Source organism: Castanea sativa, chromosome 1 (assembly GCF_040712315.1).
Source record: "Castanea sativa cultivar Marrone di Chiusa Pesio chromosome 1, ASM4071231v1".
Lineage (NCBI taxonomy): Eukaryota > Viridiplantae > Streptophyta > Magnoliopsida > Fagales > Fagaceae > Castanea > Castanea sativa.
In genome coordinates this window covers 61,806,039-61,823,210 of record NC_134013.1, presented here as the reverse complement: position 1 = coordinate 61,823,210, position 17,172 = coordinate 61,806,039, and the positions used below count along the sequence as shown (strand labels likewise).

The window sequence follows — 17,172 nt, the reverse complement described above, 5'->3', positions numbered from 1 at the left end:
TACTCTCTCTCTCTCTCCCTCTCTCTGGCCATAATTTTCTTTTTCAGTTTTGTTTTTCCCATACATTGTTGACTTCGTCATGCTGTGAGCTTTCCAATCCCTTATCACTGATTTGATTTTCGGCTGGTTCCTGCTTTCCATACCAAGCTGGTTAATCGTTGTCATATCAGCATGGTGGATTAATGCCATCTAATGGCAGGATTCACCATTCCTAACACGAATTCATGGAATCATGGAATGCAGCCTGATTAGATAGCTTTAAACTATATATGCTCTCATGCAAACTGGCGAAAAAAAGTATCTAGGTTGTGTGAAAATAATTCTTTGTGAAGCCCCAAATGGGATAACAGCTCTTGATTTTTCAAAATTGTAATGTGTTGATCTTATTGCCTGCCATGACTTTATTAGACACCTTTTCTTTAGAGGAGATTTACTGAATGAAGTCATGATATATCTTTTCTTTGTCTCGAGAATGATTCTCCCACATCCATTGCAATAAACAAAATGAAGTAATTGTGTTTGATATGGCTCCTTTTAGTGTCCGTTTTGGAATAGCTTATCTAATTTTTTGCTGAGAGCTTTGTTGATGCTCATTTTGACAAAAAGACCTAATAACAAGAAAAAACCCAACAATATAAAAGGAGCAAAAAAAACCTTTAAGCCCAAATGACAGGAATAATGGTCTAGACCTGTAAAATAGTATATATATATATAAAATAAAAAAATAAAAAGGGGCCACAAAGAAAGCAAACAGATTTAAGGGAGCCCAGAGAAGGAAGTAGTAAGCCCATAAGAATTATAAGCAGTGGAAAGCAAGCGAAAATGGGTCTGAGGAGCCCAAATGGGGTTGGTGCAAAGGCCAACAAACCTCGGAAATAAAAGATATCGCAATTGGGCCGAGAAAACCCAAAAGACTTAGCAAAAGCCTATGGAAATGTAAGAATGGAATGGGCCGAAGATGCCCAAAGGAATGAAATGGGTTGAGGATGTCCAAAGGAATAAAATGGGCTAAGGAAGCCCAAGATAGTATGGGAGTTAATACAACATAAATGCTAGACAACGTGAACTAAATAAAGGAAAGGTGCATGGAAGGCCCAAAGGAGGCCCAACAAGCACAAGTCAAGTGATAACATGGCAGAAGTAATGGAGTGATGGGACAGGAATACTAGTTGACCCACAAACTAGAAGGAGACAGTGGCTGAATTGAAGGAGGAAGGGCCTATGCCCAAGCAAAACCTAACCCAGAGAAGAAACGAGATATAAAGAACAAAGACCTAGTGACTGATCCATTCCACAAATGGTTAAAAATGAGCAGCAAAATGTGCAGCAAAGACCAGACAAACCCACAGACAATGGCAAATGCGTAAATAGCAAACAAGCCATGGACTTACATAAAAGTGGAGCACACACAAGACTCAGACACCACCCACTTGTACCTAGCTGTTGACATCCTATTTTTCAACTTGCATTTAACCAACCGGTAGATCTTCAGATTTGTGATACAAAACAAATCTTGATGCTCTAACGATCATAATGGTATGTCATGAGTTTTGATCAGACCACTTGATCAAAAGTTATCACACAATCAATTTTCAATGATCATGGTTCACCTACATGATGGGCCCAATCACGTTCTATCTTAAACACTTAATTTTGATTGGTTCCAATGAGAATTAATTTAAAATTAATTAAGTGTAAATTTTGATTAGATGTCATTTTATTTATTTATTTAAAAAATAAAAAATGTTGTCCTTTATGGCATCTTATCTGTTCTTTTGAAAAACAATTTGGAGAGAGAAAGATATGATCCATGAAAAATTTAAAAAAAAAAAAAAAGAAGAAGAAGAAGAAAAATGCTCAAAAAACGTTATTATCTTCGGCAGAAACTTGAATCGCATTTTTGGCTTGGAAAACATTGAAATTTGATTTTCTCTATTTTTGGAAAAGTTGTAGAAAATTAAATTTTATTTAAAAAAAACACCAATCCCGAATCAATTGGAGTTTTGTGCAGAAAGTTATGGCCAAAATACAAAACAAGTGCAGAAGATAACACAAATTTAGTATTATCTTCAATTTTTTTTCAAAATTTCAAATGAGGATCAACACCCAATCTAATCAAGCTTATCTAATAGGTTTATTCCTTCCTTTAGCTTCAGAAGAAAATTTTTGAAAAACAAGTTGGATAGGAAAACAGATACATTCTTTGAAAATTTTCAAAAAACAGAAAAACGCTCGAAAAACGTTACTATTTTCAGTGGCAACTTAAATCGCTTTTTTAGCTTGGAAAATGTTGAAAATTGGTTCTCTCTATTTCCGGAAAAGTTGTAGAGAATTGAATTTCCTTTTAGAAAACACTAATTTTGAATCAATTGGAATTTTGAGCAGAAAGTTTGAGCTAAAATACAAAACAGTTGCAGAAGATAACACAAGTTCAACATCATCTTCAACTTCCTTTCAAAATTCAAATGGGGATCAACACCAAATCCGTTCCAACTCATTCAAACAGGTTTATCTCCCCCACTAGCTTCAGAAGAAAGCTAATAACTTAGCTTTAAAGTTAAGTCATCCCTTCCCCTATAAATAGAGAAGACCTCTTCCATTTTCTGGACCCCGAATTCCCTCTGAGGAGCTAGTGAGAAAGTAGAAAAGAAAAGCTGTTGTTCAACCGTTGTGCAACCATTGTTCTTACTTTGGTTGTAGTTGAGTACTTCCTTACTTTCTCCCTAGCTCTTTAAGTATCACTTCTCCTTTTTAATTTATGTTCTATGTTGGTAAGTAGTTAATTATGTTCTTAACTTTCTACACATGCTTGAATAAATGTTTAACAAGTCATTGTTTGTTTCTTTCATGATATGCTTGGATGAACATGCCTTTATATCTCATTGATATTCCTTTTAAATGCTTAGATGAACACTTCTGGGCTAATACACAAATTTTCTCTTGAAATGTTTAGATGAACACTTTTAAGCTAAAATACAACTTTCTCTTGAATACTTAGATGAACATGTCTAGATAGTTGTTTTACTTTGTTAAATGCTTGAACAAACATGTTTAAGTATTTTGATTTTCTCTAGATGAACATGTCTAAAGGGATTTTCCTTTACTTCTTTTCATAATTGCTTGGATGATCAAATATGTTTAAATATATATTTTTTCTCTCTTTGCAATTATGTTGATGACAAATAACATGACAACTTTGTTTTTCTTTTTTTCACATGCTTAGATGAACATGTCTAGGTTAGGAATTCTTTATTTATATTAATTTCTTGGATGAACATGTCATTACCTTCAAAACACATATTTGCTTAGAATTCTTGCAAAATAACATGTTTGTATGACATATTGTTTGTATTTGTTTGACATTACATGATGTTGGCCACCTTAACCTAGGAGACCGGTTTTACCGAGTGAGATGGGTGCTTAATCCATTCTCATCTTGTAAATTAGCCTCCGAACCAAGATCAAGGGTTCTAGATCATGATTTTGTATATGCAATTTTACATTTCTTAGAATGTAACTAGGAAATAAAGCAATGTAATTTATTTTTCTTAGATTGTATCTAGGACAAAAATCATTGTAATTTTTTTGTTACACAATTAATGTAAATTGTCATAAATATTAATACAATATAAGCATTTTTATTAAAGGTTTTCTTATTTTTCTATTTAAATTAAATAAGTGGCGACTCCATGTAAAACTCTCGATTTAGGGGGAGTACATTTTACAGTGAATTTGTTCATTTTAAGCATCACAATCCCACCCGTTCACACGGGTTAGGCCCAGTTTGAGAAAAAATTGGCGGGCTAGGGTCGCGGTCTCTCACACCAGCCAATACAGAGGCAGTGGGCCATAGATCAAAAGGTAAGAGATGGTATGATCTGGCGGTGGAAAGAAGGGGAAAGTATATTCTGGGATTCATGCTCAAGCTCTTTTGGGAGGAAATATCCTGCTGGGATGACATACCACCCAAAAGAGGGAAAGCTAAGCTGGAATCACTAGGTGCATGCCATAAAAGTTAGTAAGAGAGAATATTCAACCCTTATCCAGATGGGAATGCCACGGAGAGTAAAAAGATAAAACAAAACTCTTTTGTTTGGAATTGGAACGTGGCGCGGCCAACACAGGGTAGTGGTGCTGGCTGAGCAGCCAACAGACCAGTGGGTGGCCTAGGAAGGACACTCATACCAGGCTAAAAGTAGTTGAGGGGTAAAACAGTAAAACTTATCATGACAGGCAGTACAAAAGGGCCTTAGCTATGCACAATAAAAGATGAGGCAAGCAGTAAGGAAGAACAAGTGAGAAAAAATAGCAAGACAGAAAATAATGGAAAAACAAGGAAGAATAGAGGAAATTTAGGAGTAAGAAAGAAAAAATAGAAAACAAAGAAAAAATAGAGAGGATAAAAAAGGTGAGAGTGTGATAAGACATGCACCAATAGGCTACTCCCTTCTTTCCCTCTCAATAGCCTACCCTCTGGTAAGTTAAAAGACTTAAGATTAAGTCATTTAGGCTCATTCTTCCAAAGTAAGCAATTTTCATGGCAGGATTTCCCTGTGAGATTGCCCATGTTGGAGTCCGGTTCCCTTCTTGGACCTAAATCTGCCAAGGAACCAAGCACAGTAAACTAATCCCCCTTTCCCCTATTTTATTGTGGTTGATTAAGCATTAGTATTACTCTTTTTTTTTTACTGTCGCTAACTTATTTCTGTCATACTCACATTACAGTGGTTTAAATATTATCTTTTGTTGGCAGCAAACATATTTCTCTTATCCTGTTATATTATGTGCCTCCTGCTATAACACTTATGTGAGATCTTCTACCGTGAACACGTGACCAAGATCTTAGCAGAGGGGCCCTAGTTTGAGCACAAGCTGGCTTGAGGTAAGCTTCAATCAAGCCAGCCCCGACTTTCCTACTCTAAACAATTAGACCACAACGTGGCAGGAAGCAGTCTAGCCCAATCCAGTCCAAAAAAAAAGACCCACCACAAGCTTTTTGATAAAAGTGTGCTAAAGTATATATGTTTCTTGAAAAAATTTAAAAAAGAGAGAAAAAGAGGGAAATAAATGACGTTTTAAAAAGTTATACATAAAAGTTAAAAGCTAAAAGCTAAAGCTTAAAATTGATGTCAAACTCACCCTTAAGTGTGTTTGGCTTGAGCTTACAAGTTTAGTTTTTAGCTTTTATTTATGGCTTTTTTAAACCGTTTTTTTTTTTTCCAAAATACAAAATATAATTTAGCATACTTTTAGTAACAAAATTTCAGTAGAAAGATAAGTTATTCTCAGATAAACATAAAACTGTTTCAGTACGATTTTTTGTTGCATATGCAATTGGAACCAGTATTTCAGTCCAGGATCCACTTAAATATATATAATGAAATTGGCTAAATTAGTTAAAATAAGTTAATAACACCTTATATAGGTGAACACACAATTTTTTTTTTTTTTTGTACTTATACAATTTTTATTAAATAAATTAATGTGATGAATTAAGATTACACTAAATGAAAGTGAGCGCATCCATTTTATTTATTGAAAACCTAACTTGTTAGATTAATTAAAATGTTTTAAAAATGTAATTTGTAATTTAATCAAAGTTGTCATTTTACCAATGTGTGCAACATTGTACACATTTTTTTACGTTGTTAGTACAATGTAAACTCATAAAAGTCCTTGATCAAAATGATACCTTATATGCATGAATAAATGCATCATTTATTTTCGTTCTCTAGCTATATAATTCTTGAGAAAAAAAAATGTTATTAACAAGTTTGGTTAAGATTTTTTTATCATAGGATTTAAAAAAAAAAAAAAAGTCAAGGGAGGGGGAATACAAACCATGGATGTCCCCTTTGAAATCACCAGGAGATGCCAATCAATTAAAATACAAGGCTCTTGGCTTTATTTTTATTTATTTTTATCATAGTTAAGGTATGTGTTATGACATATATGAAACTTGTTATGAATATATGTCATTTAGAATTGGCTAATTTTTTGAAAAAACACACTTTACTTGTATTTGGGTAAATCTAGGATGGTTTAAGTCTTCAAGCAATATTGTGTTCAAGTCAAAAGTTAAAGTCATGCAAGTCTATTCAAGAAATAAGTAAAGAAGTGTTGTATTTTAAAACTTGACAGATAACTCGACAAATAACTCGACAGATTGTATTTATCGAGTTTTAAAAGAAGCTTTTTGCCCGAAACTCGACAGCAGCTCGACAGATAGCTTATCTATCGAGAATTACGAAAATTAGATTTTCAAATTTGTTTTTCACGCATATCCAAGCTATTTGTGTAGAGTTTCTTTTCTCACAACCTTAGACATATATAAGGATTATTTTAAGGGCAGTCTAGGATGATGCAACTAGATGCAACTTGATGCAAAGTGATTATTCACTCAAATTGTAACCGGAGACAATTTGCCTTAGTTCATCTATCTCTTGAAAAAGCTGCTGTATTTGTATGTCGTAGAGTTTTGTAACCAATGAACTTCTTGATCTTCGTTGTGTGGATGAACTGAAGAACTTTACAGCCAACATCTTTGTCAAGTTGGTGAGTAAGCCGTGTACTGGGATCCACGCATCGATTAGTAAGTCACGTACTGAGAGCCATGCATTGGAAGGAAAGATTGTCACTACATTGTAAATCCAATTGTATATTGGGGTAAGGGTTCAACAGTAAGTTAGTATAAGGTACTGGGATTCCTTTACTTGTAACTGCTTATTTTGATAATAGTGGATTCTCAGAAAATTCACCTAGTGGGATTTTGTCTCGGTGGTTTTTCCTATTCGTAAACAAATCACATATGTCAAATTTATTTTCCGCTGCATTTAACTTAGTTGGTGATTTGTTTGTGTCATCACGTTTATTGCATGTAATTGAATTTAATTAATTAACTTAGTTAATTAATTGATTAATTTACCAAAGGGGTCAATACATTATTGGCCTATCAGTATGATTATACCTTGCAAAAGTGAATGCATCGTTTATTTATGTATCATAGGGAAAATATTTATTATATTATTTTTTGGACAAACTTTGGCTATAAACAAGTCTGCAGCTAATGACTACAAGTCTACTCAATATCTTTTGACTGAATGTAAATTTTGATAAATCCACAATTTGATTATATTTTCTTTTTATATATTTCATTGTTGCAAAATTTCTAAAAAATCAAAAATCAATAGTTATGTTATAAATCAACTATTTAATTTTTAAGTTTTTTTTTATTATATATATATATATAAGATTATGCATAAAAAATATGTTTATGGATCAAATAGTAATTAATGTCTGGTTTACACAAAACTTGACATGCGTTTTAAGAATATAAAAAACATTTAATTTAAAAATTAGGTTTTCAAAATATGTAACCATGTTAATTTTTGTGTGTTGAGGTTGTAGTCATTCACTACAAATTATCATATTTCTTATCCCTTTATTAAAAAAAATCATCAACTAGTCATCAAATTCAAATTATATCATATCAAAACATTAAGATAGTGAAATTTGCTCAAGACCTAAAATATTAATATTAGCTGAGTGGAACAAAAGAACTTAAAGAAAGATAATACCACAAATCATTAAATTAAACAATTAAAAATAATAATATTACTTTTTGTCATCTATACTTTTAATAAATCCTGATTTAAAATAGGTACTTTCAACCTAAACCTGCTTTTTCTCATTCCAAATTGAAGTGGACCGACTAGACTAAATGGACTAAAGTGACCAAAATGAACTGAAATGGACTGAATGAACCAAACTAGACCAAATCATCAACGAATTTACCACTTTTTTAAAATTAATTTATTCCTTTAATTTTTTGATAATATTAAATATATTAACTGATTGATTATACATTCATCTTGGAAAGTTTTGTTTCTAATAACACTTTGGATGGTTTTAACTACTTTAAATATACTTTATCTTTACATGTTCATCTACCTTAATTTATAAATAACTTCGTGTTCAAAAAAAGAAATTTATAAAGAACTTCTTCCACACTTTTATTTTTCTTCATTACTTTTACTTCAATTTATTACTCTTAATTTTTTTAATCCTATTAAAAAATTAATAAAACAAATCAATAAAAAAAAAATTAACGTTACTAATGGTGTGACTCAACAAGAGTGTAGCAATATTAAATACTATACTTATTATATATATATATTATTTTTTCAATATCCATTTAAAAAAAAATTAAAGTTGTTAAAATTAATTAACATCGCGCACCCTTAACGCGTGACAGTCATTCCTTAAGTATTAGTTCTTGTGAAGTGTGGGGTAGGGGGGACCGAGGGCCAAGGTCTAGTCTTCATGAGAGAATTTTACATACATATATACTTTGATTAAGCTAGAATAAAGTATTTATCTTAGATAAAAAAAATTCTAATTAACATAATAACTTATAAGTGAATGCATTATTTATTCATTAAAAAAATCATTTATTTTCTTCCCTTATCTATCTAGTTCTTAAGATAAGAATAATCTTTTTTTGTGTGTCAAAAATAACTTGATTAACTGATTTAGTTAAGATTTTCTTAGCATAATTAAATGAATATTATGCCTTTAAAAAGTGAATGCATTATTAATCTATTTATTACGGGTCTTCTAAAAAAATGTATTTTTTACAAGGAAAAGTACATAAAACCTCAATTTGGATTTTCCTAAAAGATGGACCTCCCCAAGGTTTTGACTTTAATACTTAATGCCCTTGTGGTATTATTTTATTTATAAATTGTGAGATATGTACAACCTCTTTCCCATATAATTGGTATTGCAACAGTTAAATACATATTTTTATTTTTTGGGAGGAGGAGGAACTACATAAAAGGGTTTTTTTCCCTAAAAAAAAAAAAAAACATAAGAGAGTTTTGAGTGTAACATCCTCCCTCAATATTGCTTTATGTAAAAATATAGTTGTACTTATTGACACATGTCATTACATGAGAAATAGAAGAATTTAGTACTACATTCAAAACTTTTTGGAATTCTGCAAGTAACCCTATTATACGTCCATAACATTTTTACAACAATTTTACAACAAATCATAGGTGGTTAGTTGTTATAGGTTCAAATTTGAATTTAATACTAAGATTACTTTTTTGTCCCAACAATAACAACCAGTAACAACTTGCCACTTAGGATTTGTTGTAAAAATATTGTAAAAATGTTGTAAACATATCATTTCTCATTATAATAATGTTTAATTTCTCCCTCATATTATGGCCGCCTTTCTTACACGTAACCCTAGTATATATATATGAACAAGAAGAGATCGATGGTGCACAATACGAGAGACTCACAACGCAACTAAAGAAAAAAGAAAAAGAAAAAAGCAGTGATGGGCGGAGGAAGCAGCCGCAGCAGTTTTAATTCTATGCCACCTGATATCATCCTCCACATACTCTCTCTGGCTTCGCTTCCATTACATAGTTTACTCAGATTAAGGTTTTTGTGCAAGTCCTTGTATGTGGCAGTCACTGAATTAGCGGAGGCAGACTTGAAGCGCTCAAGGGAAAACTCTCTTGGGATCACTTACTCTCGCAGTATAGGTATTCACATATATTCCTTACAAGAAGGAGGTGGCTTTAAGTCTTTGATGGGGCCTGAATACGTAGGTGCCGACAACATCGAGTTGCTACCACCCATAAATGGTTTGATCTGTTTCACTGCTCTTGTGGATTTTCATGTATGTAATCCCATCACGGGAGAGTTTGTTACTCTCCCACGCTGTCTCCAATGTGCACAAAGATTCATTACTGGGACTGGGTTTGGATATTGTCCTCAAACAAAGCAATATAAAGTGATTGAATCCTTCGAGAAGTTTCCCATGCGAAATTTAGCTTCTAAATTTAAAGCTGCAATAAAAACTATCGGCTCTTCTGATCAATGGAGAATTGTTGATTGCCCTATGCCCATACCTCGTTGGGGAACAATCTATATGGATGGCACTATATACTGGTTGAATGTGTTGAACACAATTACCATCAATATTACAGCGTTTGATGTTGACAGTGAAACATTCCGAAGAATCAATCCACTACCTCCAGATCTTTATAAATTCGATGATTCGAGGCGTTTGGGAGGATATGATTCGATGCGTTTGGGAGAATATGAAGGGAGGTTGTGTTTGGTTGACTACCAGCCTCACTATGAGAACTTTTTTTTAAGGATATATATCATGCTACGGGAACATCAATGGGTATTTGGATATAAAGTCCTTTTGAAGGATTTGCAACCATACTATGCTGTAGACCCATATTCTATCAATTTCTCATGCCTCAACAAAGGGAAATTAATACTGCGTATAATTGGAGAACGAAAACGGGTTCTTTTTTATAACATCAAAAGCAGAGATTTTGAAGCATTAGAAGTTGGTGATCAAGGTCTAAACACCACAGATTTTAAGGTAGCACTTAGTAATTTTGAGGGAAGCTTGACCCTTATGCCTAGGGAACCTGCTAGGGCTAGGTCGCCCGATAAGCAGGGCTGGCTCAGTATATTTTGGAAATATATTTTGGGCAACAACTAGGCCTTTTTTCTTGAATTTAAATATTAACATTTTTTTTTCTTCTTTTGAGACTCAAACATAATTTAAAACTTTCTTTGTAGTATTTTGGTTGCTTAGCCTAATAGATAGTATTTTTTTTAATTGAGTAATATAATGAATTTGCTTTTATTTATGGGTTGAGAATTAGATATTTTTATGGTTAAGCAAAGTTGTATATTTTATAATTTTACTAGTCACTAACCCGTGCTATGCAGGGGAACCTACCTATTTATGAGGTAAACTAAAATAATTTTATAAAATCTTAAATTGATTAAAAAACTACACTATTATATGATTTATTCTTGTATGATTTCAATTTGTGTTATAATTTGATAAAGAAGCTATTGGTTGAACATACAATGGCTTACAAAAAATTTGTTAAATAATTTCAAATACTGCAAAAAATAGCTTAAAAATTTAGATATTAAAACTTTTGAAAGACTAAAATGTATTAAAGAATCAAATGATTCATGACTTAAAAATTATTGAAACAAAACAAAATATATATAACTAAAAAATATTAAAATATTGGGTTACATTTAAAAAAAATAATCTATAGCTATAAGTTTACACTCTATCATAAAATATCATGTTAGTGAAATAGAGAGATAATAATAATAATAATAATAATTATTATTATTATTATTATTATCATCGTTTGAGTTTGAGTTTAATTAATTTTTTTATTATTTTTTATATTTTTCATAAGAATAATATTACAATCACAAATTATTTTATAATATTTTTACAAAATCTTGACGTGACTAATTACTTATTGATTTTTGTCTAAACCTACTATTAACATCACTTTTTCATTTACCAATAATCATTAACTATATCAGTAGTTTGTAAAAAACAAATAATAATAATTATATCTCTAACATTACTCTTCTCATAAAAGTATATTAAAATTTTTCTAAAATAGTTTATTAACAATTGTTATAAGAATACTCACTAACGGAAACCTTTGTTTATATAATATTCTTTCTACTTTCTTCTTTTCTTTTCTTTCTATTATTTTTTTATAAGAAAGAATTTATTAGCTTGCTTTATTATTTGGCCGTAGGGAATTGAATTGATGCCGGTGAAAGCAATTAGCACGTGGTTTTAATTGAGAGTAATTCATCCCTGCATTTATAAGAAAAATGCTATAACTAGTAACAAAACTTTTTACAAATTATAAATGTGGTAAGTAATTATTGTTTGATAAGTGAAAAATAATGTTAATGATAAGTCTAATAAGGATTAGTAGTAAATATGGGTCAAACCAACTATTTATAAATAAATAAATAAATAAAAATGTTGTAAAATGTTTATGACTATAGCCTCACTTTATTTATAATTATCTGCTAAGCAGCTTTGCATGTTTCCCACGTGGCTGTGCAAGCTGAGGTTTGGAATCCATAAAAATGGTAAATTGAACCAACATGGGCAAAAAAGGAAAAAAATTAAGAACCTAAAACCCATGAAGTTATATTCAAACCCGGGCATCACAGCTTTATACAGATCATTTCATCATATTCATACCATAAAAATTATGCAAATCAGAGGACACAGAAACCATCAATCAGATCAAACTTTCTGACCTAGAAGGCTAGAACTTTCGTATTATTTCTTACCCATAGAAAATCATCCACATCTTCAAATCTCCACCGTATACCAAAACTTTCTTCTGTGAGTTGTGAGCACTGAGCACCACACCCAAGATATCCCATAATTTCCTCTACGTAAACCTCTTGTTGTAGCATCAAATAGAACTGTTTCTGCAATTTCTCTTTTGTTCTCAAATTCAAAACTACGCTTCCCTCATAGAATCAAAAGCTTGAACAGAAATGGTAAGTAAGAAAAAAAAAAGGAAATTAAAGAAAGAGAAAGAGAGCCCAAGACGCCATGATTTCTGTTGAAGGTATCAGAACTTTTGCAACACCTGGACCTTCAATATAAACCCAACATTGCAACACCTCCACCGTCCATTCGTCACTCCTCTCTTGGCCATTCTCTAACCACTACTCTCTTTCTCACTTCACTCCACTCCACACTTTTCAACGCTAACCATAACCAACGCCTTAACCCTAACCACAGTTTCTGGTTTTCTGGTCTAGTTTATTATTATCATCATCAACCCCCCATTTTCACCAAAATATTTATAAAACAATAACAAACAAAAGGGTATATAAAATTCAACCATGAATGCATATTGTACATTTGTCACTCACACCTCAGGCCTTGTAATCACTATTACCCTAACCCTAGTTGGTATTCTCTCTGGTTTAGTTTATCATCAAAATCCCACTTCACAAAAAGATACAAAGTATCTAAAACCAAGCATGAATCCAGATTTCACATGTGTCACACATGCAGCAAAACTTTTAACCCTAGTTTGGTGCTTCCAAATCTGAATTAACCCAACACCACCCCTCCATTAATGAAAATAAAAAGGCTGTATTATGTATATAATGAGAACAAAAGATGTAAATGGAAACATGAATGCAGAATGCACAAATGTCACAAAAAACCAGAGGCAGCAATGTTAATCACCAAAATCCCTTGCTAAAAATAGCAAAAATAAGAAAAAGTTAGTGCACCCAATATTGAGAGAGAGATCTTTACTTTACCCACTACTCCTCAGTCTTACCCATTTCGTGATTGCCGAGCGTCCATCAGAAACCCACTGTGTGTTCTTACTCACAGAAACCCAAACCCACAACAACAACTACCAACCAACCAACCAAAAAAAAAAAAAAAAAAGAACCCTAAGAGCATGAATATGATGGACCAACTTCATGAGAAAACCGAGGTGGCCTCTGGTTTTGTGGCAGGTGGAGAGGCTGAGCTTGAGCTTGTCACTGTGCAGGGGGACAAGACCAAGGCCACCACCAATCATGGATCTGGGTCGGACCCGACCGGTATTACCCGTCATGACCTTGTTACTGCTGTTTCGGGTTTCGGTGTACTCCACAGGAAGAAAAGGATGGCTAGACAGAGGCGGTCATCATCTTCCACTATCAAACTTCTGTCCTTTGTTCCTTCTAGCTCTACCTCGCACGTACCATCATCCCCACTCCCTGTCCTTCCCACTCTTCCTGAACGTGTGAGCTTCAAATTTATCTTTTTTTAATTCCTTTCCCTTTTTTATTTTACACAAATTTTTTTTTTATGTGGGTTTTGTTGTAAGTCTTATTATTCTGTCTTTGATATTTGTTGCTCCTTATATATAAAATGGGTTTTTGACTTCTTTGCTTCTCTCTCGGTACTAGATGTTTGTGTTGACCTGACCAGGTGAGATTTGTTGAATTTATATATAATAACTCTATATCGATTTTGGAATTTATAATTTTAAGAAGAGTTTTTATTTTGATTTTGATTTTTATAGATTTATCAGGTGACAACAATTTGCTAGGATGAGCGTATTACTTAATTTTATTGTTTTATTATCTTAACGACGTGAAAAATCAGATCAATCATGCAATCGGTGGGGTTTATAAGGAATTTGTAATTAAAAGACGAAATTGGTAGGGCTGTTTGACTGAAATTTCAAAACTTGTGAATTGAATCTTGTTACCTTAACTTAAATATATATTTTCAGTAATATTACACGTATTTTTATATATTTTTTCACGCACAAGTATATTATTTAAACACGTTTAAACACATGTACCAGTACCAAACGGACCCTAACTATTTTGAAAAAATTACTAGAGTTTTTTTATTTATATTGAAATATTATATGAATTCTAATTTTTGCATACAGTGGATTGGTTTTCAAGTTCCAATCCCATTATTAGTCCAATTAATTAAGTTTTTATTTTTAAATGATAAATTTATGGAAAATAATTCAATTAAATGAAACATTTTTCACAAGGAGTTAGTTATCCTAATTAGTATATATAAAGCTGGATAGTTATTTTGGGTTGCAAGATATTTGCAACGTTAGATGATACACTGACAGTTGTGTTACTTTCAAACTTAAGGTCGTTGTGTTCTCCTCATTAGTCAAAGAGACTTGGTTAATTTTTTGGGTCAATTAAGCTTTTCAATTTTATTATCATTTTGCCTTGAAACATTTTGTTGAATTAGGGCTTTTGTTTAGCATTTCATTTAATAACTCAAACATCAAATGGTGTTATGTTTTAGGAAATTGATCCAAGGAGGTTGAGATTCCTATTCCAAAAGGAGCTTAGGAACAGTGATGTAAGCTCCCTTAGGAGAATGGTACTCCCAAAGGTTTGTGTTTTTACTTCTTTAACATACAATTGGAATTTAGTACTGTAGTGGTGCTAATAAAATCATGCTCTGAATGGACTTTGAACTGGTACTCTTTGTTAACCAATAAGAAAGGTTCACACATAATGCAATCTGTCTTAAAATACCTAAATATGCTAACATTTTGTTCATAAAACTAACCTAATGAATGTTATCATGAGACAACTTAATTTCAGAAAGCAGCAGAGGCTCACCTCCCCGTCCTTGACTCGAAGGAGGGAATTCTTATTAGCATGAACGACCTGGATGGCCTGCATGTATGGAGTTTCAAGTACAGGTCCGACTCCTCTGGCTCTCTTTGACCACCAAGTGCATTGGAACTTGTTGATATTGTATAAAGCATACATGTATTAATATGAATATATAGTATAAAATAATGTCCCTACGTATCTTAGCCTTTTCAATTTTTTACAATTATAAACACAGCAAGCCAAGATATGAGTCTTTTTCTTGAGAGAAGCTTTTTCAATTTAAATGTGTTAAGAGTCATTTGGATGCACTGCAAACAAAAAGTTTGTTATGAAGAAAGAAATCTTTGCAATAATATCAGAGTCATTGTAATAGTTGATACAAGGTATTATAATAAAATATAAAGTAATAGATTTATGTATCAAATAATTTTATTGCAATAAACTCTATATATTTTAATGAAAAAATTGATGCAATCATATATATGTTTTTGCACAAAAAAAAAAAAAAAAAAAAAAAAAACCTACTCCTTCAAATATTTTGTAACAATAGGCTTATTCACAAATTTTATTGCAAATAATTGAAAAAAAAAATTTGAGTTAAGTTATTATAATGATTTTTTTGTAATAAATAATTATTTCATATTTGTCATTGTAATAGATTGTAAAATAATTTATATTTATTATTGCTATGATATATTCATTGTAGTTTTATGTTTATCATTGCGACAAATTGTAAAATAATTGATATCCATTATTACAATGATATATCCATTGTAGTTTTATGTCTATCATTGTAATAGATTGTAAAATAATTGATATCAAATTATTTCAATAAAATCTTCATTGCAATGAGTTATCTATTCGAAATTTTCAAGGTAATAGATTGCAAAATTAATTGTTATCAAGGTATTGCAATAAATTTTTTTTCATTTTAAGTTATTGTAATAACTTTTTCTAATGCAATATGGTAATAAAGTCTCTATTGCAACTGAAAATTATAAATTATTGCAACTAATTATTGTTGATGTAATAATTTACCAATTTTAAGTTACTATTGCAACAATTTTTAACTTGAAAATGCAATATTGTGTTTAATACAACTTTATTAATTTTGTTATATTAAAAGTTGATATAATAGAAGTATTTTTTTTAATAAGCTTGTTGAGAAGTAAATGGTTGCATGTGAAACCAAAATAAAATAAAATATTTTATTTTCTTCTCTAGATATGTAATGGTCATCATCTTGGTTTTTTTCAAAGCAGGTATTGGCCAAATAACAATAGCAGAATGTATGTACTTGAAAATACTGGTATACTTTTTGCCTCTTAATTTTATCTCCTTTCTTTGTTGTTTTAAACCTTGGATCATCACTTATGCATATTGTTTTCTCAGGAGAATTTGTCAATGCACATGGCTTACAACTTGGAGACTTTATTATGATTTACCAAGACAATCAAAATCACAACTATGTATGCTAAACCAATTTACAGCCTTAGATATGTTATAAGTTTTTGGATTGAAATTTTCTTACCAAAAGTTTTTTGTTGACTTTTGGATATTGTTGCAGGTCATTCAAGCAAGAAAGGCCTCTGAACAAGATGTATATAGTGACATAACTAGGAATGATGCTAATGACCTCTTTCTTTATGATTATGAGCCTTACCGACCAAGTTCCTTGTTTGAGAATTATCCCACAGAGGATGCTACAAGCATGTCATTTATCTATGACACTACAACCTTCTCAAATGACTCACCGCTTGATTTTTTGGGTGGTTCAATGACCAGCTATTCAAGAATCGGATCTTTGGAAGGCTTTGGATCTGTAGACAACTTTTCTCTTGATGACTTCTATTAAGTTGATCATACTGGTGGTGTCACATTAAACAAGGAGGCACAATATAGAACCTATAACAATGGGGCTACTTCACTTTGGTACTGAAGCAATGTACTTTTGGGATATGCGCATATATTTGCAATAAAGAGTAGCAAGTGTAAAACTTTTGAAATGTCCTACATTTCATTTACTTGGACAAATTATATTTATAGAACTTCTAATTTCATTTTGCAGGACAAACATGAATGTAAGTTGTTACCACAAAATAAAAATATTGGAATTAGTAAGACAGCTCTAATTCCAAGTTAGAACCTTTAATTTTGGCT

General features: G+C 31.6%; 2 protein-coding genes across 2 annotated transcripts; both read left to right on the top strand.

The window, feature by feature from the left end:
- The first annotated feature begins 9,349 nt into the window (after window positions 1-9,349).
- On the top strand, window positions 9,350-10,540 carry LOC142631557 (putative F-box protein At5g15660). The gene has a single exon (XM_075805738.1). The coding sequence runs from the start codon at window positions 9,350-9,352 to the stop codon at window positions 10,538-10,540; it is 1,191 nt and encodes a 396-aa protein (XP_075661853.1).
- A 2,779-nt stretch (window positions 10,541-13,319) lies between these two features.
- On the top strand, window positions 13,320-16,867 carry LOC142642894 (B3 domain-containing transcription factor FUS3). Its single transcript, XM_075817336.1, has 6 exons — window positions 13,320-13,649; window positions 14,693-14,782; window positions 14,998-15,098; window positions 16,275-16,321; window positions 16,405-16,481; window positions 16,580-16,867. Exons 1-6 carry the CDS (start codon window positions 13,320-13,322, stop codon window positions 16,865-16,867), a joined length of 933 nt encoding a protein of 310 aa, XP_075673451.1.
- The last annotated feature ends 305 nt before the right edge of the window (window positions 16,868-17,172 follow it).